The 27,856-nt window shown below is 42.5% G+C and overlaps 2 protein-coding genes across 3 annotated transcripts in view; both read left to right on the top strand.

The window, feature by feature from the left end:
- The window catches only part of plxnb1a (plexin b1a), a 259,098-nt gene that overhangs the window by 221,056 nt on the left and 10,186 nt on the right, over positions 1-27,856 (top strand). The window lies entirely within an intron of this gene.
- LOC311017200 (copine-9-like) overlaps positions 1-27,856 on the top strand; it is a 78,988-nt gene that overhangs the window by 15,090 nt on the left and 36,042 nt on the right. For both annotated transcript variants that reach the window (XM_084015413.1, XM_084015414.1), the window contains exons 2-11: positions 7,761-7,824; positions 8,886-8,989; positions 10,081-10,185; positions 14,939-14,980; positions 15,201-15,276; positions 16,465-16,518; positions 16,807-16,868; positions 17,286-17,332; positions 21,962-22,143; positions 24,589-24,716. In XM_084015413.1, the coding sequence (XP_083871539.1) occupies positions 8,898-8,989; positions 10,081-10,185; positions 14,939-14,980; positions 15,201-15,276; positions 16,465-16,518; positions 16,807-16,868; positions 17,286-17,332; positions 21,962-22,143; positions 24,589-24,716 (788 nt within the window). In that variant the 5' untranslated portion in view covers positions 7,761-7,824; positions 8,886-8,897. The remainder of the gene's footprint in view (positions 1-7,760; positions 7,825-8,885; positions 8,990-10,080; positions 10,186-14,938; positions 14,981-15,200; positions 15,277-16,464; positions 16,519-16,806; positions 16,869-17,285; positions 17,333-21,961; positions 22,144-24,588; positions 24,717-27,856) is intronic.

Here is a 27,856-nt window from a genome sequence, read left to right on the forward strand (position 1 = left end):
ATTAATTTAGGTCCATTCCTACCAGATAAAAAAATATTGGAGTCATCTGCAAACAGAATAAAATATGCTTTAGTTGATGACATGTGTAGGTCATTTACATAAATAAGAAACAGTAAAGGGCCCAAGATTGATCCTTGGGGCAAACCACATGAAAGCAACTTTAAGTCAGATGAAGAATTATTCCAGGAAACAAATTGCCTTCTATCAGACAAATAGCTTTTGAACCATAACAGATTTGAGCTGCATAAACCATAAAGAGAAAGTTTCTGTAATAAAATATCATGATTGACCGTATCGAAGGCTTTCGATAGATCAAGAAATACTCCAAGTGTTAATTCTTTATTATCGGTAGCCTTGGTAATATTATCTACAAGTCGGGTGAGGGCCATAGAGGTGGAATGATTCTCTCTGAACCCGTACTGATGGTCATATAAAATGTTATTGTCATTAAGGTATTTAAACAAACGATTATAAACTAATTTTTCTAATACTTTGGAAAAACATGGTAGAATAGATATCGGTCTATAATTAGAAAATATTGAGGGATCATCAGCTTTGAAGAGAGGAATGACTTTAGCCCATTTAAACTGAGCAGGAAATATACCAGTTTCGAGGGAGAGATTAAAAATATGAAGAAGAGGTTTAATGACATATGGAAGACTTGTTTTGAGTATTGAGGATTTCAATTCATCATGACCTGGTGCAGATAGTTTCATTTTGTTTACAACGTCAATGAGCTCAATCTCAGTGATGGGGCAAAATGCAAAAGAAGAAAAGGGGCACTTAATCCCTGAAGTGGATAGTTGGGTCTGTGGAATCTTGACTGCGAGTGAAGGACCAATAGAAACAAAGAAATTATTGAATTCATTAGCTATCTCAAGGGGATCTGAGAGAGCTTTATTAATTCCTTTGAACTCCCTTTGTACAATCCTGTCAGTTTTTTTTATGAATAAGTTCATTGATAGTCCTCCATGTGTTCTTCATGTTATTCTGAGATTCAGTAAATTTAAATTCATAAAACTGACGTTTTGCTATTCTCAGCAGGTGATTCAATTTATTTCTGAAAATTGTATACCGATTCAGAAATAATGGCGTGGGATTGGTGAGATAGTCACGGTAGAGTTTGTGCTTCTTGGCAATAGACCGTTTCAGCCCGTTGGTTAACCAGGATTTACTTGGATTATTTAATTTATTTTTAGTTCTTTGAAGTGGAAAAGCATCATCAAAGATCTCAAAATATATAGCATGGAAGATGTCATAAGCCATTTGAGTTTCATTTTCATTTACAACTTCAGACCAACTAACAATGGATAATCTATCAATGAACCTACTCATATTACTATTATTAAATTTACGGAGGAAAATGTCACCAGGTCTAGTAGATGAATTTGATTTCCCATTTATGGGCTCGAGATAAAACACAGGAAGGTGGTCAGATAAGTCACAGAACAAAATGCCAGGTATCCCCGCGGCACAATAGGAATTAGTAAATATATTGTCAATCAGTGTTTCATTTGAGGCAGTGATTCTGGTAGCCTTTGTTATGAGGGAGAAGAAAGATGCAGCATTGAGATGATTAATAAATTGAGATGACTGATTATTTAGGAGATTAATATTAAAATCACCCATAATATAGCAAGTTTTTATTTCAGTGGTAATCTTACTGAGGGTAGAATAAAAGCTGTCAATAAAACGATTGATATTAGAATTAGGTGGTCTATAAATGCATCCAATAATAAAGACCTTGTTAGAAGAAGGCTCAACAAGCTCTAAAAAAACAGCCTCTGCTTCATCTCCCACCATCATAACAAGATCATTTCGAAGGGAGGATTTGATGTCCTCCTTAACAAAGAGAGATACACCTCCTCCACAATGCACAGGTCTGAAACAGGAATAGTGATTATAATTACTCATGGGAAACATAGAAACTTTTTGGCTATTCAGCCATGTTTCAGTCAAGCCTATAACTGAAAAATCAACTGGCAGCATACCAAGATAATCGATAAAACTATCAAAATGTTTAGGTAAACTACGAATATTAAGGTGAAACAAAGAAAAACAGTTGTCATTAGCAATCTTTTTATCCACACAGAGAGACTTTAAGGAGTCCTCAGAAAAATAAGAGCAGGGTAAGGGGCCTTGTTTAAAAACATTGCAGTTAGCATCAGGGTCAGCATCAGAGAGGGGAAGAAGATATTTATCTTCATGAGAGCAGCTAGTACTTATAGACCTCAGGTGTCATTCCAGCGGATTTTAAGACCGCTATCGTGAAGCCTCTCCTGAAAAAACCCACCCTTGACGCTACTGACATCCAAAGCTACAGACCTGTATCTCTTCTTTCATTCCTCTCTAAAACCTTGGAACGTGCTGCCTACAACCAACTGTCATCCTATCTCTTGCGGAAGAACCTCCTAGACCCTAACCAATCAGGATTCAGGACTGCCCACTCCACTGAGACGGCCCTCCTCACTGTGACCGAGTCCCTGCGAGACGCCAAAACATCATCCAACTCCTCCGTTCTCATTCTCCTTGACCTATCTGCTGCATTCGACACAGTCAACCACCAAATTCTCCTCTCCACTCTGGCTGAACTTGGCATAACCGACTCTGCTCTCACCTGGTTTACATCATACCTGACAAACCGCACCTTTCAGGTCACATGGAATGGCTCTATGTCCAAACCCTGCTCTCTGGACACGGGTGTCCCTCAAGGCTCAGTATTAGGACCGCTTCTGTTCTCACTATACACCAGATCACTAGGTTCTGTTATCACATCGCATGGATTCTCCTACCATTGCTACGCTGATGACACCCAGCTGTTCCTCTCTTTTCCCCCGTCCTCTGACGCTCACATTGCAACTCGCATCTCGGACTGTCTGGCTGACATCTCTGTCTGGACAACTGCACATCACCTCAAGCTTAACCTGAATAAAACCGAACTCCTCTTCATCCCAGGGAAAGACTGCCCTCACATGGACCTGTCGGTCACTGTTGAGGGCATCACAGTATTTCCTTCCTCAACTGCGAGGAACCTGGGTGTAATCCTCGATGACCAACTATCCTGCACCCCCAACATCACTGCTGTGGCCCGATCCTGCAGATTTGCCCTCTACAATATCCGCAGGATTCGGACCTTCCTCACAAAGGATGCAACGCAGCTCTTGGTCCAAGCACTGGTCATCTCCCGCCTTGACTACTGCAACTCTCTCCTGGCCGGACTCCCGGCCTATGCGATTAAACCATTGCAGCGTATCCAGAACGCTGCAGCACGCCTTATCTTCAATCTACCCAAATTCTCCCACGTGACCCCCCTCCTCCGTGACCTCCACTGGCTCCCTGTTGCAGCACGCATCCAATTCAAGACGATGACACTGGCCTTCAGGGCCATCAATGGAACGGCACCTGCCTACCTTCAAACACTGGTCAAACCTCATGCCCCGAAGCGAGCACTTCGCTCCTCTACTTCAGCTGGCCGGCTGGTACCACCATCGCTGAAATCAAACAAATGTCGCTCAGCAAAGTCCAGACTCTTCTCTGTTCTGGTGCCTCAGTGGTGGAACGAACTCCCGACCAATGTCAGGACAGCAGAGTCATTTGCCATCTTCCGAAAAAGGCTCAAGACTCACCTGTTCAGACTTCACCTCGACTCTACATAGCATGACCCACTAACACCCTCCCTCGACCCCCCCCCCCCCCCCCGCAAAAAAAAAAAAAAAAAAAAAAAACTCGGATCGTAGCACTGTTACTCTTGAAGTACTACTTTACTCAGATGAGGACCTAGCACTTGTTCTATTTTTAGCTCTTACTGCATCGGCAATGATACGTCGTGGTTTCTTTGTTTCCTTCTTTTGACAAATGTACTTATTGTAAGTCGCTTTGGACAAAAGCGTCTGCTAAATGACCTAAATGTAAATGTAAATGTAGAGATCGGAGTGAAGTGTTCATAACCAAGAAAGAAAAAGGTTACTAAAATAAATGTATTAAATATTCAGCTTAGTTAGGAAGTGCTTGGAGCAGTGCGGGGGGGATGCACCACTAGCTGGTCATATTTCAGGTAGGCCACGTTACCTTGGTTACGTGCCTCTCTGAGCTGGGGGAGAAGCTCTTTCCTTCTAAGCCGGACCTTTTCTGAAAAGTCCTCGTTGATATAATGCGTTAGGGGAGGTTCAGTGGAAGTTTCGTCACTTGACAACCCAATGACAGAAGCAGCGCCGCCGCTCCCACCACGCGCATCGCGCGCTGTGCGTGCGTATAGTCATAATAATTATAATGCCAATATTATATCACTATAGAAATTGTAGGCACATTTTAGGCATGTCTATCACAAAACAGGGTCAGGGCGCACAGCAGTAGACATAATAGACGAGCCGGCCGGGCCATTCATCATCATCATCACCGTCTTCATCTGCGCTCCACAGCTGCACCGGATTCCCCGTCCAACACCAGAACGGCGGGACACCGGGACCTCGCGTGCCGCTCAGACCAGCTGCAGCCCCAACTCTGGTTCCAGCTCGCGGCAAAGATTTTTTCAGGCATAGACGCATTTTATTAGCAGTGGATAGATATGAAAAACAGGAGAGAGAGAGGGAGATGTTTTGGTCCGAGAGGTCCAAGTTTCAGCTGTGTTAATTCAGTCAGGCTGAGTTTCCGTTATGCGTGTCATCAGCCTTTGATCTGACGTCAGATGTGACGGGACAATCTATATAGATATAATTCACGTGTTGAATCAATTAGTTGCATTAAATAGTGCTTGTATTATTTATTGCATAAGTGCTTTAGTGCTTTGATTATTCATGCATTTAAATTTGCCTGGAACTGTGGAAACCTGCCTGTGAGGTCTTGGTGACGTGTGCTCACTGCGCGCCGGTGAGCCAAACTGACACTCCGCCAGCTGTAATTCGCCTTACGCCAAGAGTAGACCAGGTTGGAGCTGGCAAGCTTTCGGCGCAGTCTCGGCGAGGCATTTTGCCACGAAACTTCCGCTGCGCCAAGCTGAATCTGTGACGCCTCCCCCTGCTGCGCCGGACTCTGTGCAGGCCAGTCAAGTTCATCCACACCAAACTCTCTCCTCCGTGTCTTTATGGACCTTGCTTTGTGCACTGGTGCAGTCATGTTGGAACAGGAAGGGGCCGTCCCCAAACTGTTCCACAACGTTGGGAGCATGGAATTGTCCAACATTCAGAGTTCATTTCACTGGAACTAAGGGGCCAACCCAGCTCCTGAAAAACAACCCCACACCATAATCCCCTCCACCAAACTTTACACGTGGCACAATGCAGTCAGACCTCGCTCCGTCATTTTACATGGTCTACTACTTCTTGCCTGAGTTGCTGTCATTCCCAATCGCTTCCACTTTGTTATAATCCCACTGACAGTTGACTGGAATATTTAGGAGTGAGGACATTTCACGACTGGACTTGTTGCACAGTTGGCATCCTATCACAGTACCACGCTGGAATTCACTGAGCTCCTGAGAGTGACCCATTCTTTCACACGTTTGTAGAAACAGTCTGCATGCCTAGGTGCTGCTTTTATACACCTGTGGCCATGGAAGTGATTGGAACACCTGATTTAAATGATTTGGATGGGGGAGTGAATACTTTTGGCAATATAGAGTATAGTTATTGTGTTCTCGATTTTAATTTTCTGTTTTATTTTGTAATTTCCGATCCCCTAACCTCTTTTCTCATTTCAGGTGTCTTGACTTCCCCGCCCTCATGTCTGTTCCATCATGATTGATTACGTACCTGCCTTAATGTGTCTCACCTGTGCCTCGTCTCCTATAGTATTCAGTTTGTGTCTTCCCCTCACTTTCCTGCCAGTTTATCCGGCATTAGATATAGAATATATCTTTATTGTGATTGTTGTCTTAGTTTGGGCAATATACATAACATTTACAAAATATACAAGCACATATAAAAAATACATATTAGATTATATTAGCATATTAGATAAGAATAAATATATATATATATATATATATATATATATATATATATATATATATATATACACACACACACGCACACACACACACACACATACACATACGAATACAATACAATACAAATACGTTGAGAGGAGGGGGTATACGTACCTACCTAATGTTTATTACATATCATCTTCCAGTCTAGCATATAGGAGGGACATATACAGGAAAATATGAATAAAAATACTTCAGAATATCTAGAGACTATCCCAGTAAAGAGCTTTTTTTTTCTCTTCTCCTTGGCTTTGCATGGCTTGGTGAATGGCCATGCATTCACACTCCTCTCCCTTGTCCTCATACTTGTCTTTCTCTCCCATATCCTGGTACTCTTCTTCCTCTCCCTCATGTAGGCATTTTTCTTATTATCATGCTTTCTTGTTGCTATAATCTACATTTGCCAAATAAGGTCAGCCCAAAGAGGTCCTCTTTTATACCATGGTCAGGTGATTGAAAGAACCTAGACACCTGTGTGTGTTTCTTAGATGGGAATTAGCTGTGATTGATCTATTTGCATCAATCATATGTTTCTCAGTAACAATGGAAAAAATACAGGGCATATACATTATTTGTGTTTCAATCTACAATATGAACAGCTGTATAGCCTATATGTTGTTGGAAGTTATCTGTTCTGACATTCTGTGTGAAAGCATTTGTAAATTTGGCAGAAAAAATTCCATTATTTTGATTTTCGTTGAGCGTGTGTGTAAAAGAAGTTCAAGCATTTTAAATGTGTAAACTGGATGCATTGTGTGTCAAAGGAACAAGAAATATGAGTATGCATAGCAGATGGATGTTGTGTAACTGTGTTATGAGTTAAGGAAACTTGTTAAAAGTATTGAAAAAATTGTCATGGTTCTTTTTGGTAATGTGTATTGGTAACACATTACCAATTGGTAACAGTTTGCTTTGTCCATGTGCTTTGTCCATATTAAATAAGCGTTACAGAATAAAATTGTCAAGGTTAGCTAAAACTCATCTTGTCATTATAATAATAACATCCTAACATGCAGCTCAACGGCTGGCTCTGTTGTGATTGACAGCTCAGAGAAACAATGTAAAAAGGAGGTCAACAATTGGCTGAAAGTTACACCTCAGGCTTGTGTGAATTTCAGGCTCGTATGTGGTTCAATAGTCGCCATAAAATTAATTATTTTCAACTTCCCCTAGTTTTCCTCATTTTCATACTCGGACATTTTGTGAAGTTGTTCTCTGATCAGTATCCTCTTCTCTAAATTGAACTATGGATCGTAAAAAAAGTTGAGCTGTATCACATACACGTTTTTCTCACGGCTTCCTAGTTACAATGTCAAATCAGAGCCAGCCAGAATACTTTTGGCCAATGAAATACTGACTACAGAACGAACTACCATACAATGAAACATATTTGCTTAATATGAGAACAAATTCAACATCTTGAAATCTGAGTACACAGTTTTAGTCTTTTAAGTGCATTTATCTATGAAACGTAACCATGTCATATGTTCTGCAATTCAGCACATTGACCACACACGGTCCAGCCATATATTAGGTTTCACCTAGTCTTGTTTGGTTTAATGTGAATGCAAAAAAAAGTTAGGAAATAATTGCTTAAAATGTTGACATCAATTTGCCCAAGTGGCACCCATTTTCGAAAGAGTAAGCGCAGGGCAGTCACTATCTCAATAACAGCTTGCAGCTATGAATGACATCTGCTTGATAATTATATGCATCAATTACCTGGACTCTCAATCCATCTCAATGTTTCTCTCTGTCGCTCTGCTTTCACCCTCAGTGGGATTCCAGGGAAGAAGTGTGGAGTCATTATCTTTGCTGCAGAGGAGCTCAGTAACTGCAGGGTCAGTACACACACACACACGCACACTTTTTATTTACTGGTCATTGAGCTGATCTGTACGACGGGGTATTAGGGCCACTGTCGAAAAAAAAAAAAAAAAAACGGAGCCGAGAGAGGTGGGCAATATTCTGAGATTAAAAGTCACAAATTTGCTAGTTTTAAAGTGGCAAATTTGCGACTTTAAAACTAGCAAATTTGCGAGTTTTAAAGTGGCAAATTTGCTAGTTTATTACGATGCTAACAACCGGCATTCTTCCCATGAATGTAGCTTTTATCTTTCTAATTAATCCATCCCGTGTGTCAATGCTTTGCTAAGGTCCTTAGGGTGATGGCTCTTGATGGTTAGTGTTGGTTCATTTTATATGGGCCAAATTGTCATCTTACGGTATGTGTGTGTTTGTTGATCGGGTGGTTTGGCTAAGCTAGCAGTCATAGAGGAAGTAATCACGTAAATTGACCCGGATGTTTGCCGTTGCTATGACAACAAGTGAAAGCTACTGCTAGCTTAGGCAAACTACCTGTTCAATAAACACAAATAAGATGACAATTTGGCCCATATCAAATTAACCAACAATAACCATCAACAGCCATTACCTTAAGGGCCTTAGCAAAGCGTCACACGTTGGGATGAATTAATTAGAAAGATAAAAGCGACATTCGGAAGCAAAGTTAGCTAGCATAAATGCAGGTTGTTAGCATCGTAATAAACACTTTAAAACTCGCAAATTTGCTAGTTTTAAAGTGGCAAATTTGCGACTTTAAAACTCGCAAATTTGCTAGTTTTAAAGTTGCAAATTTGTGACTTTTAATCTCAGAATATTGCCCACCTCTCTCGGCTCCGTTTCTTTTTTTTCGACAGTGGCCCTAATACGCCGTCGTAGATCTGACTGCAGGTGTTTAGGATTCTGATCCACATTAGCATTTCCATCATGAGTTTTTGACCTGTCAATTAGTTTGTATTCTCTTTACCTGTGACTCAACACAAAGAAATCATTTCCTGAAGAAGACACATTGCTGTTGTATAACTGATGTTCAATTTCAACTGCTTGTCTTTTTTGTCAGGATATTGCTACAATGCAGCTGTGTGCCAACAAGTTGGACAAAAAAGACTTTTTTGGAAAGTCGGACCCCTTCTTGGTTTTCTACCGGAGTAATGAGGATGGAACGTGAGTCGTAGTTTTCAGGGTGGACCTGAATCTACTAATGTCTTTAGCAATTTAACATCCAGCAGGCATGTAGGAATGCTAGGAATGTGAGCAAATATGAATACATTATTCAGATATGGGCAGATAATGTGCTCTGAACAGACATGAGCAGATTTAACATTCCGTGGTTGAGACATTATAGCCTGAATTTATGGCCGTCTGAAAAGTGCATGCAAAATGGGGGAGCTTCAAATTGATATCTGAGCCTCCCGACACTGTTTACATCTTTTAATGGTGGAGTTCAAACACAAATCATGGAGATAGACAGTACTTAATCAATCCCAAAAAGACCTTGCAGAAAGCTGAAACAAAATATGCTGTTCCCTTACATTGAAAGCAGCCTGGCAGTCCAACAACAATAACTTTATCCCTGAAAACGATATGTCCAAAAGCCCAAAGAACAGTTACAAGTGCATCATTTATTATATGATTTTACTCTGATGAAGGCTGTTTCTACAAGGCTGCTACAATCCATTTTCAAATAGGTAAAATGGAGCATTCAGGTACTGCAAATCAGATTACCAAAGCCTCTGTAGATCCATTGGTTCTGCTCAGTGGAAAGCAGCAGCTGTGATCTGACTGGGTAGTCCCATTCAATGTATATGGTGATGTTGCTGAACATTCTGCAAACAATGTATTGGACAAAGATAAGAAGGATTTTGTGATTATTTTGGAGATGATGAATACACATCCATGCAAACAATATGACTTTTCACATTGGTTTTCACTTGTGTCCTATACAAATCAACTTCTTCTGTGATTTGATCCTGAGTCATATGACACTACCCACTGAGGCTTATCTCAACCATGGAGATTCTCACCTCCTGCTGCTGCCTTGGAGAGGTTTTTGGTGCAATAACATTATCTGCAATTCAGTCGAACCAGAAATACATACTTAACAGAAAGAAAATACACAACAACCTGCAAAATATTTTGTAGCATTGTAGCAGGAAGCTGCAGATATAGCCATAGATATGATGTGGAATTATCTTCACACGCAATTTGAATGTGCACGCTCTTTCATGGTCTTATGTCTGTTATGTTGCTGGTAGGTTCACCATCTGCCACAAGACAGAGGTGATCAAGAATACGCTGAACCCGGTGTGGCAGCCCTTCACTCTCCCTGTTAGAGCTCTCTGCAATGGCGACTACGACAGGTCAGAAAACTCTTCTCTTGTATCCAAATGGAGAGTGAATAAAATGTCACCATGAGATGTTTAATAGCTATTTAAACACTAAATATATATATATATATATATATATATATATATATATATATATATATATATATATAGGGCACCTTATTTTCATTACTTGCGAGCTCACAAGCTTTATAAACTCCTGTGTCCTGGGAAATCACTCATCATGATGGCTATGAATACTTAAAGTACATAACCACTTAAAGATCCCACCCACTTAAAAATATGCTTGTCTTATGTTTACTTCTATTAAAATGTCCGAACCTGGCTTGTTTCTGTGCAAAGCTTGTCACTAGAGAGGTGTTTTCACGTTCCTCTGCTGACAGTCCGATAGCATACAAATGACGTAAGGGCCCTATCTTGCACCCAGCGCATTGCACTTTCAACACCAGTATTATTGCTATTCCATCTGACACACAGCGGACCTTTCTGCCAGATACGCACGTTGGTAAGATGGGAAACTAACTTGCGCTCTGCCGGGTGTGTCAGAGGAAACATAAGGCGTGATTCTGGCGCAAAGTTTCCCTGGTGCTATTTTGGTGTTTCAGAAAACAATTCCGCCACAGACCAGGGCGGATAAGGGCGCATGCTTGGCCATATGTTGTGTGCACACACAGCAGTTCACATTGATGCAAACCATAAATAATAACAAGAAAAACTATTTCAACACTGGGGAAATCATTGTGGAGTCCATGACTATATGAACAAATAGATCTAGCGTACACATTCACCCAAATTATTTAGGCTGTTTTGTTGACAGCCGCCAGTGAACGTGTGTGTGCATGGCATTGCCCGCCACCGGCCTGTTAGTGGAGGAATGTGCCGCTACGGTGTGGCGCATTGGAAGGAGCACGCCGCTGTTTACCTGTATACAGGAAGCCGCGGCGCGTGGAGGAGAGGATAGAAAACCATATAAAATAAAATATGAATCACAGCAGAGTATTTGTACTCACAAAGACAGGTTTTTAAAGGAAAACACCACCGCATTTCCATACTGAACTATGTTCTGCTCTGATCTTAGACGAGGTGATACATACCTCCCTCTCCTCTGTGCGTGCACTCAATGGCTCTTGCGCGCACTCCGCGCAGCGCTAATTTGCTAGCATGTAGCTTGTCCCAGTATATACCTTAGGATCCAAAGGGGGGTGAAGTTAGAAGCGACCAAGCACTTCCACGTTGTCCCTATTTAAATACGGTTACGTGAGTAGTTACACGACCCAAGTTTGGTTACACAAAATGAAACGTGCCAATTTTTCTAAGCGGATAACAAGGATAACTATATAGTATGGCGGAATAACAACTGGAAGCACTTCGACGTCGGCGCAGTAATATCATCACTCAAAACATGACGGGACTATATACCTTCTGCTTGTTTTCACAACCCTGTACGATGCACGTTATAACCACGATGTTTGATTGTTCACAAACTATCTTACTACAACCTGATGCTTCCTCAACTGTGCACAAACTACTACAGGTAGTGCAGGCGGCGGCGTGCAGGTCACGTAGGTTCTATTGACGGAAGTAAGAGGGGGAGCGGAGTGATGATATTACTGCGCTGACGTCGAAGTGCTTCCAGTTGTTATTCCGCCATACTATATAGTAATCCTTGTTATCCGCTTAGAAAAATTGGCATGTTTCATTTTGTGTAACCAAACTTGGGTCGTGTAACTACTCACGTAACTGTATTTAAATAGGGACAACGTGGAAGTGCTTGGTCGCTTCTAACTTCACCCCCCTTTGGATCCTAAGGACAAGCTACATGCTAGCAAATTAGCGCTGCGTGGAGTGCGCGCAAGAGCCATTGAGTGCACGCACAGAGGAGAGGGAGGTATGTATCACCTCGTCTAAGATCAGAGCAGAACATAGTTCAGTATGGAAATGCGGTGGTGTTTTCCTTTAAGGCACAGGCAGACAGGATGACATCACTTGTTGCTGGGGCGGTCAGAATAATGCCAGCAGTCGGTCATGACGTCTCAGGGACCAGCACTGGTGTTATTGAGACTGACTCAGTTTTCACACAGCACTCCGTTATACAAGTCAGGTTGGACGGTGCTGAGTAGCTGTGCGAGCCACTTGCTGCCACATACACACTCCATACAGCATACATAAACTGCATGCATGCAAACACTAGAAGCAATCATCCTCTAAATCCCCTAAACTCCGCCCATGGACTCAACATAGAAGGATACTATTTTCGCAAGCAGTGTACCTGAGCTTCTCTCCGCTCCCTTCTAACCTCCATTGATGGAAGGTTTGAGTTAAATACTTTCCAAGAGTGTGGATAAAAAAGACACTGTTAAAAAGGCACACTAGTGAGCAGATCAGTTTTCATGTTTGGCGTGATGATGCTTCGTAGACTCATTCAGCCACCTATTACCAACCGCCTTTTTAAGATACACTATGTTGCCAAAAGTATTGGCTCACCTGCCTTGACTCACATATGAACTTAAGTGACATCCCATCCTTAATCCATAGGGTTTAATATGACGTCGGTCCACCCTTTGCAGCTATAACAGCTTCAACTCTTCTGGAAGGCTTTCCACAAAGTTTAGGAGTGTGTTTATGGGAGTTTTTGACCATTCTTCCAGAAGTGTATTTGTGAGGTCACACACTGATGTTGGATGGGAAGGCCTGGCTCTCAGTCTCCACTCTAATTCATCCCAAAGGTGTTCTATCGGGTTGAGGTCAGGACTCTGTGCAGGCCAGTCACGTTCATCCACACCAAACTCTCTCATCCATGTCTTTATGGACCTTGCTTTGTGCACTGGTGCACAGTCATGTTGGAACAGGAAGGGGCCATCCCCAAACTGTTCCACAACGTTGGGAGCATGGAATTGTCCAACATCTCTTGGTATGCTGAAGCATTCAGAGTTCCTTTCACTGGAACTAAGGGGCCAAGCCCAGCTCCTGAAAAACAACCCCACACCATAATCCCCCTCCACCAAAATTTACACGTGGCACAATGCAGTCAGACAAGTACCGTTGTCCTGGCAACCGCCAAACCCAGACTCACCCATCAGATTGCCAGATGGAGAAGCCTGATTTGTCCCTCCAGAGAACGTCTCCACTGCTCTAGAGTCCAGTGGCGGCGTGCTTTACACCACTGCATCCGACGCTTTGCATTGCACTTGCTGATGTATGGCTTGGATGCAGCTGATCGCCATGGAAACTAGGGCTGAACGATATATCGTTATCGTATCGTTATCGAGATATGAACATTCAAGATATTAATATCGAAAAAGCAACGATATAAACGATATAGATTTCCCCCGCGCTCGCCCTGCATGTAAAGCTCTGGCAGTCTCAATAAACTTCATTTTTACGATTGCCCTTGAATGCACCGCTATGGCCAGCCAACTACAAACCTTATTTCATGCTTGCTGTGGATCGATAGCTGAAGCCAACCAATGACGCACATACGAGGGCGGGACTCCCGCCGCGGGAGCGAGGGAGACGGAGACCGAGACGCAGACGCAACATACGCAGCGGGGAAATCAAAAAGAAAGAAAGAAAAGTGAGACGAGTGCGGAAGATAATGCGGCCGGCGGCGGTGCAGAATCTGATTTGGTGCCAAAACATAAATCATCCTCCATTATTTGGAGGTATTTTGGATTCAATAACAATGATGTCAACCAGAGCGAGGTGTTGTGCAGGTCGTGTTTGACGAAATTGCACCGAGTGTATTGCAATGCGTTCAGTAGCGTTACATCGTATGAGTCGGTGTCCACCAGACATAAAGACATTACAGACGCTATCACATATCACATTGCAAAAGTGATGGTACCCGTGTAGACAGTCTAAAATGTTTGATTTTTTTATTTGATTGGTGACTTTATGTTAATGTTGATGACTGGCAGTGAGTTATCATCAATAAAACTGCAGTTTCCACATTATTTTGTATTATGATGTTTTTATTTTTCTGAAAAATATTTGGTTTTCACCGAACCCGTAGTCATATTGTGTCATATCGATATCGAGATATCTGGCATGAATATCGAGATATGAAATTTTGTCCATATCGTTCAGCCCTAATGGAAACCCATCCATGAAGCTCTCTACACTGTTCTTGAGCTAATCTGAAGGCAACATGAAGTTTGGAGGTCTGTAGTGATTGACTCTGCAGAAAGTTGGTGACCTCTGTGCACTATGTGCCTCAGCATCCACTGACCCCGCTCCATCATTTTACGTGGTCTACCACTTCTTGGCTGAGTTGCTGTCGTTCCCAATCACTTCCACTTTGTTCTAATCTCACTGACAGTTGACTGGAATATTTAGGAGTGAGGACATTTCATGACTGGACTTGTTGCACAGGTGGCATCCTATCACAGTACCACGCTGGAATACACTGAGCTCCTGAGAGCGACCCATTCTTTCACACATGTTTGTAGAAACAGTCTGCATGCCGAGGTGCTGCTTTTATACACCTGTGGCCATGGAAGTGATTGGAACACCATTTCACAATTTCAATTATTTGGATGGGTGAGTGAATACTTTTGGCAATATAGTGTATGCTAAAGCTTCAAAATTCATGAATGGGCTATTAAAAGACATTTTATGGCATAGACATAAAGACAGTCTTAGACACAGACTTCGATCAATATGTGTGATTTGAGTATAATAGAATTAAAATAAATTCTTGTTTTATTGACAGGTGATGATCTGGTATTGAGCAAACCTCCAGGTTTAAGTTATTCTCTGTCTTTTTCAGGACTGTGAAGGTAGATGTCTATGACTGGGATCGAGATGGAAGGTAAAATCATCAGTGGATAATACTCACTGTGACTCTGTTATTCACATTGATGTCTCTCAAATGTCAGAAGAAAATTAAACACCTTTTGTACATTCTGTTTTGTACATTGAAGCAGATAAAGATTGACAGAAACTAGACATGCAGATAGAGACAGAGAATGTCTCTCCTATAATAAAATCTGTGTCCATGCCTGCCTCTCTTTTTGGGTGTTTGTCTGCAGCCATGACTTCATTGGCGAGTTCACCACCAGCTACAGAGAGCTCTCTCGGGGGCAGAACCAGTTCAATGTCTATGAGGTGAGACGTGACATGGAGCTGGTTTGCCAGATCTCACCGCTTTTGTCATCTGAAAACCCTTTAAATTAAAATTCAGATTGTGAAAAGGAAACTTCAGTTGGCTGAAAAAGGCTGATCTCCCCAAAAAATGAACATAGCACCAAGAATATATAAATGGTCAGGCTGTTCTTAGACACTGTTCATACTTTAGGAAATATATACCCCACGTAATTCATATACAGGTTTCACTCACAGGACTCATTTATTACTTAACATTATACTTGGGGAACCACATTTCCATACGTGGTATAACCCAAACCACAATCTTTTCCTAAAAGAAGTAGTTGTATTACCTAAACGGATTCTGCACTGGTGGGGCTTTTGCAGATGCACTGATTGCTCGTGTTGCTTAACATACAAATAATAGGAAGACATTTCATATGCTATCATTGTATGAGAACACTTTAAAATTGTCAACGTATTGCACCCTTTGCACTTAATTATTTTTCAAAATAACCTTTATTTGACTTCAATAAGATGAGTTATTAAGTACTTTTCTGATGCTTCAGGGAGTGGTTAAGGTCTTTAAACATGTGGTCATATTTAATGATACTGCCAAAACAAATCCATTACTTGACCAGAGCAATGTACTTGTGCCTGGAATTAAAACCCATTAATACACACAGCTTATTAAAAACTGCTCAACAAAGGAATACTAACCAAAATAATAATAAAAATAATACTGCAGCACAATGAAAAAAATAAATCACTAAAGTATCTAATAATAATCTCTTCACCTCTCATGTTTCCTTTCTCTGCTCCCAGTGTAAAGATAACATCATTTTACATTTACATGTAGGTCATTTAGCAGACTTTTGTCCAAAGCGACTAACAATAAGTACATTTGTCAAAAGAAAGAAACAAAGAAACCACAACGTATCATTGCTGATGAAGTAAGAGCTAAAAATAGAAACAAGTGTTAGATCCTCTGAGTAAAGTAGTAGCTGTTCAGCAAACATACCTTAAGAACAACAGTGCTATGATCAAAGTGCTATAGGTAAGTTTTTTTTTTTAGGGGGGGGGGTGTTAGTCAGTGTACATCAGTGTAAATCCATGGCCTTTTAGTATCAGGAAGCTGTCAAATTATTCATGTTTAGTATTAGTAAGTACCCTCTCCATCATTAACTTACTTTTCCCCACCATTGGCAGGTTTTAAATCCCAAGAAGAAAGGCAAAAAGAAGAAATACATAAATTCTGGAACTGTGCGTACCATGTTCTATTTCCTCTATTTTTCTATTTTATATATTTATAAAGGACCCTGAATACAGGATTAGCGATAGACGATGGATGGATATTTATAAATATATCATCGCCTATTACATCTGCTTCTCTCTCCCCGGTTCTGTTCCTGTCTGGCCACCTGTTTGTCTACCTGGCCCTGGTCCCTCTTCCACCCCCCTTCTCTGTATGTCTATTGGTGTGTGTGTGTGTGTGTGTGTGTGTGTGTGTGTGTGTCTGTGTGTGTGTGTGTGTGTGTGCATGCGCACCAGGTAACACTGCTGTCCTTCAAAGTGGAGTCCGAGTATACCTTTGTGGATTTCATCCGAGGAGGGTGAGTGGAATAATGATTAGCTTGTTCTCACAGTGAGTGTCAATAGCCGCCATTTTGGTTGTTTGTTTGTTCGCATGTTTGAAGATACACAACTGAATTTCCCAAAAGGTATTTTGTAAGCACTGCGACACATTGAATTCATATTGGCTATACATTATGAGAAAGTTTGCATTTGTAAATACTAATTTATTCAGGTGGTTCTCTTGTAATTACTGGTTCCATTTGTTTTACCTAATTAGACCTTCAAGATGGAGGAGGGAACATTGTCCTGCCATACTAATTAGCCAGTGAACCAGGAAACTGATTATAATGCACTTAATTGTATTGGTGTGTGTTTGAGACGCAGCATGATTAAAGTGTACTGGAGTGTGCGATCTTTGTTGTTTTCCTCTTTGATCGCCATTGTCTCTGCAATAGAACACAACTGAACTTCACAGTGGCGATAGACTTTACAGCTTCCAATGGTAAGTCCTGTGCTGCTGTGCTTTAGATTCATGCCTTTGTCTTGGTACGTTTCCTCTATCTCTTCTTATTGTTTTCATTTTAAACTCTGCAAATGCAAACAAATAACAAATAATACAAATTATGTTACACCTCCTGACCACATGAGGGCAGTAAAATGGAGCCAAATAAACTCCATGGCAGATATGAGCACTGGAGGTAAATGCAATTACTTATTTGTCTTCTGTGGGATAACTCCAAGTATCAGAATAACAAAAGAGAAATGTAGACCCATTTTTATTAGACCCATAAAAAGTAACATCCTCCTGACTGAGGTGCCGTCCACACGGAAAGTGTCTTGCGTGTTTGGGCTGACTGTCCACACGGATCTGGCGTTTTTGGTGCCTGAAAACGCACTTATTTGAAAGACAAAGTAAAAACGCTGCCTCTCCGTTTCGTCTTCGTTACCATGAATGTACGCATTTATTTTTCTAATGAATACATCACAACGTGTGGCAACGCCTCATTAAGGTCCTTAGGGTGATGATGTTGATGGTTATTGTTGGTTTTATTTATATGGGCCAAATTGTCATCTTATGGGTGTTTTGATCGGGTAGATAGTAGCCGTAGCTATCACTTTTTGCCATAGCAACGGCAAACATCCGGTCAAGTAACATGTTTACTTCCCCATGCTCCATCTCTTCTTCTCCATTTTTGGTGTATTTTTTTTAGCAGAAATAGCGCCACATAAGGGCCTGGAATATGTAATACAGCGCGCTTTTCTTGAAACGACGCCAAGGTAAAAAAATATTGTTTTGGTACGTGTGGACGGCCCCTGAATGGTAATAATTATGACCTGACCGTCAGTCTGCCCATCACTGACAGGGAATAACATATTTATTAATTATTCTGTACCAGATTCACATCTGCCTCTTTAATTGTCTTTTATATGCCTATGATAAATTGATGGTGACTTATAGTTATTACTATGAACTGGAAGTTACAGTTCAGACACATTCGTGTAGCTGCTGGACCCAGAAACACACTCCCAGGCATTCATTATAAACCTCTGCAGTGCGCACATTACACAGCAGATCTCTTTCATGACGTAATTAAAGACATACCGTTGTTATTATTTAAATATCCCGGTATACGGTATTACCTTATTACTGCCCAAGTCTAGTCTCTAGCAGTCATATACTCTTGAGCTTGAATGAATACATCTGAATATCCAAGTCAGCCAAAATACTGCTAAATGTCTCCTCATCCATCCAAGTGTTGCACTCATATTTCAAGATGCCATTTTCGCTATTGGAAACTTAGGTTGTTTGCACTACAAGCAAGAAAGAAAAGAGACGTTGTTTTCTGACCACATTAAAAACGATACCTAACTGAAGACCTGCTGGTGATGGTCAGTTCAATTTACAACCTAACAAGCCCCCGTCCTAACATGGGTCAGCTATTTTACCGATTGGACCCACTCATGTTTTATGTTTTTCTTAAGATTAAAGTTTTTCAGAATATATAGCAGTTACTGTTTGTGTATGATACTACATAATACTGTATGACCTGCACTGATTGAAATATTGAAAGGTAATCAGTTGTAAAATTCACAAGTAGGAATTATTGTCAGCCTATTAATGTCAGTTAAAGGCAGCGTAGGTCATTTGGAAAAACCACAGAGATTTTGACTTTGAACACATCGGCGATCCAAAAAAGTCCCGCCCCCTTGGTTTAGACCTCTGTTCGAAGCCCCTCCCCAGAACGCCAAACGAGTGCAATCAGGAAGTAAGTATTGACAGTCCAATCATTTTCTCCAGCCCGACTTTTTTGATTGGACGGAGTATTTAACAGTTCTGCCACAGCCACAGATGACATTTTGTTTTATGTCAGAGCATTTAATTTACTCATTGCTATCGGTAAGTTACAAGGACTTTAAGTAATATAACGAAAGTGTTTTTGAATAGAATGACCTAGTCAACTTTAAGTGTTTTAGTTAAAGATAGTTCTATCCAAATCAATGCGCCACATCAAAGACAACAACTAAAGAAGCTTGAAAAATATGATTAAAGTGATGGTTCGGAGTAAAATGTACCCTAGGTCATTTCCACCATGACATCCAGCCAAATACCCCCTCAGAAGCATTTTTAGCGATGGTCAACATTGGTCAAGATAGGACTATCAGCCGAATGGCTTAGTGCTGGCGCGAATGGTACATTATGTATATCTCATAAATTACCCCACTAATAATGCATGGAATGTTACCAAACTTCTACAGTAGTACACATAGGGTCTGTACTCACGAAATGAGGCATTTGAAAGTTTGTAAGTACACCAGCAGTTTATTGCGTTGCGTCGACGCCACTTCAATGTTAAATCAGCTCTTGCCGTCACGCAAGTTTCACGCGAGAGTATGAAAAGGTTTCGCTGAATTTTTATAAATGCTTGTATTATCAGGTCAACAAGTGTTGAAAAGTGTGAACCGAGGATAGAAGCTTCTTTTAAATAAACTCCTGGTGTACTTACAAACTTTCAAATGCCTCGTTTTGTGAGTACAAGACCCTATGTGTACTACTGCAGAAGTTTGGTAACATTCCATTCATTATTTAGATATTTAGATATTGTATATCTCAATTTACGAGATATACAAAATGTACCATTCGCGCCAGTACTAAGCCATTCGGCTGATAGCCCTATCTTGACCAATGCTGACCATCGCTAAAAATGCTTCTGAGGGGGTGTTTGGCTGGATGTCATGGTGGAAATGTCCTAGGGTGCATTTTACTCCGAACCATCACTTTAAGTTAAACAATATTACAGGTGTTTACTGTAATATTGTTTAACTTAATTAATACAGGTGTTTACTGAATTTCCAAAGCAGTTGTACTTGAGAAATGATTTGTTGCTGGTCCAATACAATGGCAGAGTAAAGCGATTCTATCAGTAATGTTTTAAATGTGTGAGAAATACATTCTGAAAACAACCAGTTATTGTTTTACTATAATTACACAACTTGAGTTTTGTGGATCCAATTTTGACAGAATAATTCACTTTTCAACAAACACAACACAGTGTGAAAAGCGCTTATTCCTTTTCTCCTCTGTAATGTAACATGACCTTTCTTCAGTTTTCATGGCAGACACAATGGCGTTCGTGATGGTCGGCCCACTGCTGAATTGAATAGATTATTACATTTAGGCCCTTTTTCTCCACATGATGGAAAGTGCAGTCAACCATGCAACGTGCACAGTGCATGGTAAATGTGTTTGGTATTTTCATGACCAGAGGAGCGCTGTGCTGTGCTGCAGCTGGAAGCTAGATAGGATTAGGAGGAATGCATTATCAGTAGATGTGTTAGGAGCTGGCAGGTATCGTGGCTTATCAAATCATCCTCCTTCTTGTATCCCCTTTAAAGCAGAGCACTTGTTTCATAATAAAGGAGAACTGCTTATCCGAAGGAGAGAAGTCAGAATTGGTATCGAGATAGATTTGCCTATTTTTACATGTGTGTAAAAATGATCCTGCTTGTTATCCTGATGATTCTTTGATTTTCCCTCTTTCACAATTCAAAATGCACATGCTAGATGCTAGGTTTTGTGAAACCTGTTTGAAAGGAGGAGATAAAACATAGGGCCCTAGTTTCGTGGCGCAGCGCAGGGCGGCGCAGGGTGGCGGAGCCGGCGTAATGCAAGTTTCGACCCGCGCAGCCTTGCGCACGGTCAGTTTGGCAGTTTGGTGGATCCCCTGCGCCAAGATGGGTGTGGCGGCGCAGCAGGGGGAGGCGTCACAGATTCAGCTTGGCGTAGCGGAAGTTTCGTGGCAAAAAGCCTCGCCGAGACTGCGCTGAAAGCTCGCCAGCTCCGACCAGGTTTACTCTCGGCGCAAGGCGTAAATAAAGTCCATTCATTCAAGGCGAATTACAGCTGGCGGAGTGGAAGTTTGGCTGACGGCGCACAGTGCGCACACGTCACCGAGACCTCACAGGCAGGTTTCCACAGTTCCAGGCACATTTAAATGCAAGAAATAACCACAACAAACACTATTTAATGCAACTAATTGAATCAACACGTGAATTTATATCTATATAGATTGTCCCGTCACATCTGACGTCAGATCAAAGGCGGATGGCACGCGTAACGGAAACTCAGCCTCTCGGACCAAAACATCTCCCTCTCTCTCTCCTGTTTTTTATAATATCGGCATTGTTAGATACGCACGCACAGCCCATGATGCGCTTGGTGGGAGCGGCGGCGCTGCTTCTGTCATCGGGTTGTCAAGTGACGGAACTTGCACTGAATCTCCCCTAATGCATTAAAGGAGAGGAGAGGAGCTCATTTGATTGGTGAAGATCTGAATCGGCTGTATTAATCCCAGTCCACGCCTCGTCTCCTCCTCGTCTCCCACTCACGCCTTCTTCTCCTCCCTCTTTCCCACTTGCGTGAGACGGGAGGTGTGCCTGCGCGAGCCTGCGCGAGCCTGCGCAGCCTGCGCGGGCTCACAAAACTTGCAAAGTCCAGGCGGACACACCCCGTCGGCGTGGCGCAGGTGCGCTGAGAGCTGACTGCGCCTGGTCTACGAAACTAGGGCCCATAGTATTGAATCGTCTCCTGTGTGTGTGTGTGTGTGTGTGTGTGTATGTGTCCTCCTCCAAGGTAACCCTTCTCAGCCCACTTCCCTCCACTATATGAGTCCCTACCAGGTGAATGCATATGCCATGGCCCTGAGAGCAGTAGGTGAGATTATCCAGGACTATGACAGTGACAAGCTCTTTCCTGCCTTTGGTTTCGGAGCTAAGCTGCCCCCTGTTGGCAACATCTCCCACTGCTTTCCACTGGTAAGACACACATGTGAATGCACATATGAATTCACACAACGGGGACACATGCAGTCCACCCGTGGCTAGGTGTTTGGAGTAGGAGTTGTTGCTGCTATGACAGCTGGTCGCACAAGTTGAGAAGTTGGCTCATCTGCCTGCCAGCAGGAAGCTCCCAGCATCCCCTCCACTTCCTCCTTGCATCCTCCTGAGGGATCAGGGCAACCAGTTAGAAACTGCTGGATGCTTAGCTGCAGTGAAGCCAACTTTAGTTTAAAGTCACAAGTATAGGCCATGCTGCTTGGATTTCTTACTTATTTCTTTACAAAGTTGTTACCTGTACATTATGTATGGGTAACCTCCACCTTTAAATGTTACTACTGTAATATTTTGGATTATGTCAGCAATACACAAGGTTTTTAGAAATTCATTTAGAGTGCAAAAATATTGCTTTGTGGAAATTGCAGTGTATGAATTGGATCAAGTCAGTTTTTGTTTGTGTTTAACCACACAGAGACATACTGGTATAATGATGGAATACAATGGTACATTTTTAACAACAAATCTGTGTTCAAATTAGCAGGAGGAGAGCTAGTCACAATAAGCTATTAGAAGGGAATGGGCAGCACAGTCCTGCTTAGCCAAACAATGGAAACTAGCAGCTAACGTGAGTGGAGGTTGCATCGAATTACATTATGATGATAGCTCCATCAGTAAAAATGAGTATTGGACTAAAGTAATTTAGAATTTTGTCAAGATGTATTCAAATGTAATCTTGTAAAATGTTGATTTTTGCAAGGAATTTGAAGAAATACATTAGATGGAAGAAGAAGTTTTCACAGCAGGCGGGATCCTCCTTAAAAGGGAAGCCAATGTGAACGTGCCTTAAACTGGCATATTCTCTAGCCATCAGGTGGCAACTCCTTTGGTTGCAAAATTAAGTCTGATTGAATCGAAGTATAAGGAAATTACCCTACTCATTCTCACTTGAAACCATCGGGTGACATCACAATGAATACATCCATTTCTTATTTCATATACAGGGCCCTAGTTTCGTGGCGCAGCACAGGGCGGCGCAGGGTGGCGGAGCCGGCGTAATGCAAGTTTCGACCCGCGCAGCCTTGCGCACGGTCAGTTTGGCAGTTTGGTGGATCGCCTGCACCAAGATGGGTGTGGCGGCGCAGCAGGGGGAGGCGTCACAGATTCAGCTTGGCACAGCGGAAGTTTGGTGGCAAAAAGCCTCGCCGAGACTTCGCCGAAAGCCCGCCAGCTCCAACCTGGTCTACTCTTGGCGCAAGGCGCAAATAAAGTCCATTCATTCAAGGCGAATCACAGCTGGCGGAGTGGAAGTTTGGCTGATGGCGCGCAGTGCGTACACGTCACCGAGACCTCACAGGCAGGTTTCCACAGTTCCAGGCACATTTAAATGCAAGAAATAACCACAACAAACACTATTTAATGCAACTAATTGAATCAACACGTGAATTTATATCTATATAGATTGTCCCGTCACATCTGACGTCAGATCAAAGGCGGATGGCACGCGTAACGGAAAATCAGCCTCTCGGACCAAAACATCTCCCTCTCTCTCTCCTGTTGTTTATAATATCGGCATTGTTATTATTATGATACGCACGCACAGCGCGTGATGCGCGTGGTGGGAGCGGCGGCGCTGCTTCTGTCATCGGGTTGTCAAGTGACGGAACTTGCACTGAACCTCCCCTAACGCATTAAAGGTGAGGAGAGGAGCTCATTTGATTGGTGAAGATCTGAATCGGCTGTATTAATCCCAGTCCACGCCTCGTCTCCTCCTCGTCTCCCACTCACGCCTTCTTCTCCTCCCTCTTTCCCACTTGCGCGGGTGGGAGTGACGGGAGGTGTGCCTGCGCGAGCCTGCGCGGTGCACGAAACTTGCAAAGTCCAGGCGGACACACCCCGTCGGCGTGGCGCAGGTGCGCTGAGAGCTGACTGCTCCTGGTCTACGAAACTAGGGCCCACAGTCTTTGTTTGCAATATAAAGTAAATATTAAAATATTAATTGTTCTAATATAAGCTGTAAGCTGCATATAATACATAATCATCAAGTCAAATTATTATATTAACAGATATTAAATAGAAAAGTGTGTGATTGCAAATATCCACTAGATGACAATAACAAAATAAAATAATGATATTTAGAATTTTTGACAATTTAGAATCACTTTGGGACTCACTTAAGTTGAAATCGTTGTTGACAGTTCAGGTGGTATTGGTATTAGGAAATAAAAAAATGTACATCTCTATACATAACGTACAAATGTTTTCAGTTGCTGTTAGGACCATTTTGCAATAAAAATGAAATATATTTAGGGTCATCTCATTTAAACATGAATGTCCACCATTTACTGTTAATTATGTCTGTACAACACTGAATGTGTGAATGTACACTGTGTACCTCATTAGTGTGCTGTATGCTGTCTTTTGCAGAGTGGGGACCCTGAGAATCCAAATTGTGTGGGCATAGAGGGGGTTCTTGAGGCTTATTTCCAGAGTCTGAGGACAGTACAGCTGTACGGACCAACAAACTTTTCACCTGTTATCAACAAAGTGGCAAAGTAAGTTTCAAAGTGTGTATGTGTTAATCTCATGTTACAGATGTCAAAATCAGTTGTTATGCCTCAAAGTATGGCATAATTAAAGGTGCTATTGACAACATTGATTACATCCAGCCACTAGATGTCCAACGTGCACTCCCCCCTTCCATTGCATCCACGTCTCAACACAGCTGTTGCTTGAAGTGCATGCGCCATCAATGGGTTGCCTGTGTTGGTGTTAGCTAAAAGCTAGCTTTAACGCTATCTTACCGGTCAAGAAGGAAAGTAGCCACCTCGTGGCTGCTTTTCAGTCCTTGAAACTCCTTCAGCTGACTCTGACGATCAAACACTGAACCAACGTTCACTCTGGTCTTGCTCTTCCTTTTGTCACTTAGCACTTGGGTCTGGTACCGAAATGCCACCCGCTTACTGTCAAACTCAGCCATTTTTCCGTTTTTCCACACTAACTGGCAACCCCAAAGACTCTTGACCCCTGACTACGCAGAGATACCATGTGATACCAACGTGGTTATTCTATTGGCTCACAAGCCTAGCTAGAAGCTGCAGCCACACCTCATACATCTACACAGAAGTAACCAAAACATTAATTACGGGGCGACAATGTTTTTTAAAATGATTCATTCACAATCAAAAAATGTTTTTCACGAGAAGTGATATTTTTGATTCTGTACGTTTTATTTATTTTTTGATTTACATTAAGTTTAAGTTTACATAAAAATGTTATCTATATGACCTTTAAAAAGGTATTTTATGGAAAACAATAAGAAAGGAGTTTATGGCCAAGTACGTTTTCACATACAAAGAATTTACCTTGGTTTTCAGTGCGTACAATTGTTAAAAAGAATAAACAAGAATCAACTTTAAAATAACTATAAATTGTAAAGACACTGTATATATATATATATATATATATATATATATATATATCAATGTTCTGTTTTCCCCCGTCGCCATGGCAAGGCGTCCCCCGCGCCTACCCCCCCCTCAGCTGGTGAGTTTGACAGTGCGTGCGTGCGTGTATGTCAAAACCAAAACACCAAGGAAGGCTGAGGAATAGTCACCCACTTCACTATGACACTATGGGCCCTAGTTTCGTGGCGCAGCGCAGGGTGGCGGAGCCGGCGAAATGCAAGTTTCGACCTGCGCAGGCTTGCGCACGGTCAGTTTGGCAGTTTGGTGGATTGCCTGCGCCAAGATGGGTGTGGCGGCGCAGCAGGGGGAGGCGTCACAGATTTAGCTTGGCGTAGCAGAAGTTTCGTGGCAAAAAGCCTCACCGAGACTGCGCTGAAAGCCCGCAAGCTCCAACCTAGTCTACTATCGGCGCAAGGCGCAAATAAAGTCCATTCATTCAAGGCGAATTACAGCTGGCGGAGTGGAAGTTTGGCTGACGGCGCACAGTGCGCACACGTCACCGAGACCTCACAGGCAGGTTTCCACAGTTCCAGGCACATTTAAATGCAATAAATAATCACAACAAACACTATTTAATGCAACTAATTGAATCAACACGTGAATTTATATCTATATAGATTGTCCCGTCACATCTGACGTCAGATCAAAGGCGGATGGCACGCATAACGGAAACTCAGCCTCTCAGATCAAAACATCTCTCTCTCTATCTCCTGTTTTTTATAATATCGGCATTGTTATTATTATGATACGCACGCACAGCGCGTGATGCGCGTGGTGGGAGCGGCGGCGCTGCTTCTGTCATCAGGTTGTCAAGTGACAGAACTTGCACTGAACCTCCCCTAACGCATTAAAGGTGAGGAGAGGAGCTCATTTGATTGGTGAAGATCTGAATCGGCTGTATTAATCCCAGTCCACGCCTCGTCTCCTCCTCGTCTCCCACTCACGCCTTCTTCTCCTCCCTCTTTCCAACTTGCGCGGGTGGGCGAGGCGGTAGGTGTGCCTGCGCGAGCCTGCGCGGTGCACAAAACTTGCAAAGTCCAGGCGGACACACCCTGTCGGCGTGGCGCAGGTGCGCTGAATGCTGACTGCGCCTGGTCTACGAAAGTAGGGCCCTATGACACTATGCAATAACCTGCCATAAGGTGAAATAAAGAGTTCGGTAAAGTTGGAAATATATTCACAGATTCGGAATTCCGGGATCAATAAATCTGAAGTGAAACGTTTTTCAAACCCAAATGATGCCTCTGACCCACCGTAATATCATAGACCAAAACCTAGATTTTTTACAAAAATAAGCCGTCCTCCGAGCTGAAAGGAGAACATTGAGAACCTGGGCCCTAGTTTCGTAGACCAGGCGCAGTCAGCTTTCAGCGCACCTGCGCCACGCCGACGGGGTGTGTCCGCCTGGACTTTGCAAGTTTCGTGCACCGCGCAGGCTCGCGCAGGCACACCTCCCGTCACTCCCACCCGTGCAAGTGGGAAAGAGGGAGGAGAAGAAGGCGTGAGTGGGAGACGAGGAGGAGACGAAGCGTGGACTGGGATTAATACAGCCGATTCAGATCTTCACCAATCAAATGAGCTCCTCTCCTCACCTTTAATGCGTTAGGGGAGGTTCAGTGCCAGATCCGTCACTTGGCAACCCGATGACAGAAGCAGCGCCGGCGCTCCCACAACGCGCATCACGCGCTGTGCGCGCGTATCATAATAATAACAATGCTGATATTATAAAAAACAGGAGAGAGAGAGGGAGATGTTTTGGTCCGAGAGGCTGAGTTTCCGTTACGCGTGCCATCCGCCTTTGATCTGACGTCAGATGTGACGGGACAATCTATATAGATATAAATTCACGTGTTGATTCAATTAGTTGCATTAAATAGTGTTTGTTGTGATTATGTATTGCAATATCTAGTTCTCTACCGACCATCTTACTCTGTCAGACACTCGCATCAGCTGTTTTTTTCTGTCCCAAGAACCTCAAAAGAAATTGGCAGACGTGCTTTTAAATACAAAGCCCCCTCTGACTGGAATAATTTACCACTATCTATTAGATCTGTCACTTCTTTCCATCTGTTCAAGACTTCACTAATGTCCTTGTTTCAGACCCCCTGCTGTTGCTATTAGTTTTTTCTTTTTCTTTTTTTGCCCTTGTGATGGGGTTATGGGCTGATGGGGTATGGTGGGGTGGGCGGGAGGGATTTGGGAGCTGTTGTGTACACTTTAAGTGTATG

The sequence above is a fragment of the Eutrigla gurnardus genome (genome assembly GCF_963514095.1).
Source record: "Eutrigla gurnardus genome assembly, chromosome: 8".
NCBI classification, from domain to species: Eukaryota; Metazoa; Chordata; class Actinopteri; order Perciformes; family Triglidae; genus Eutrigla; species Eutrigla gurnardus.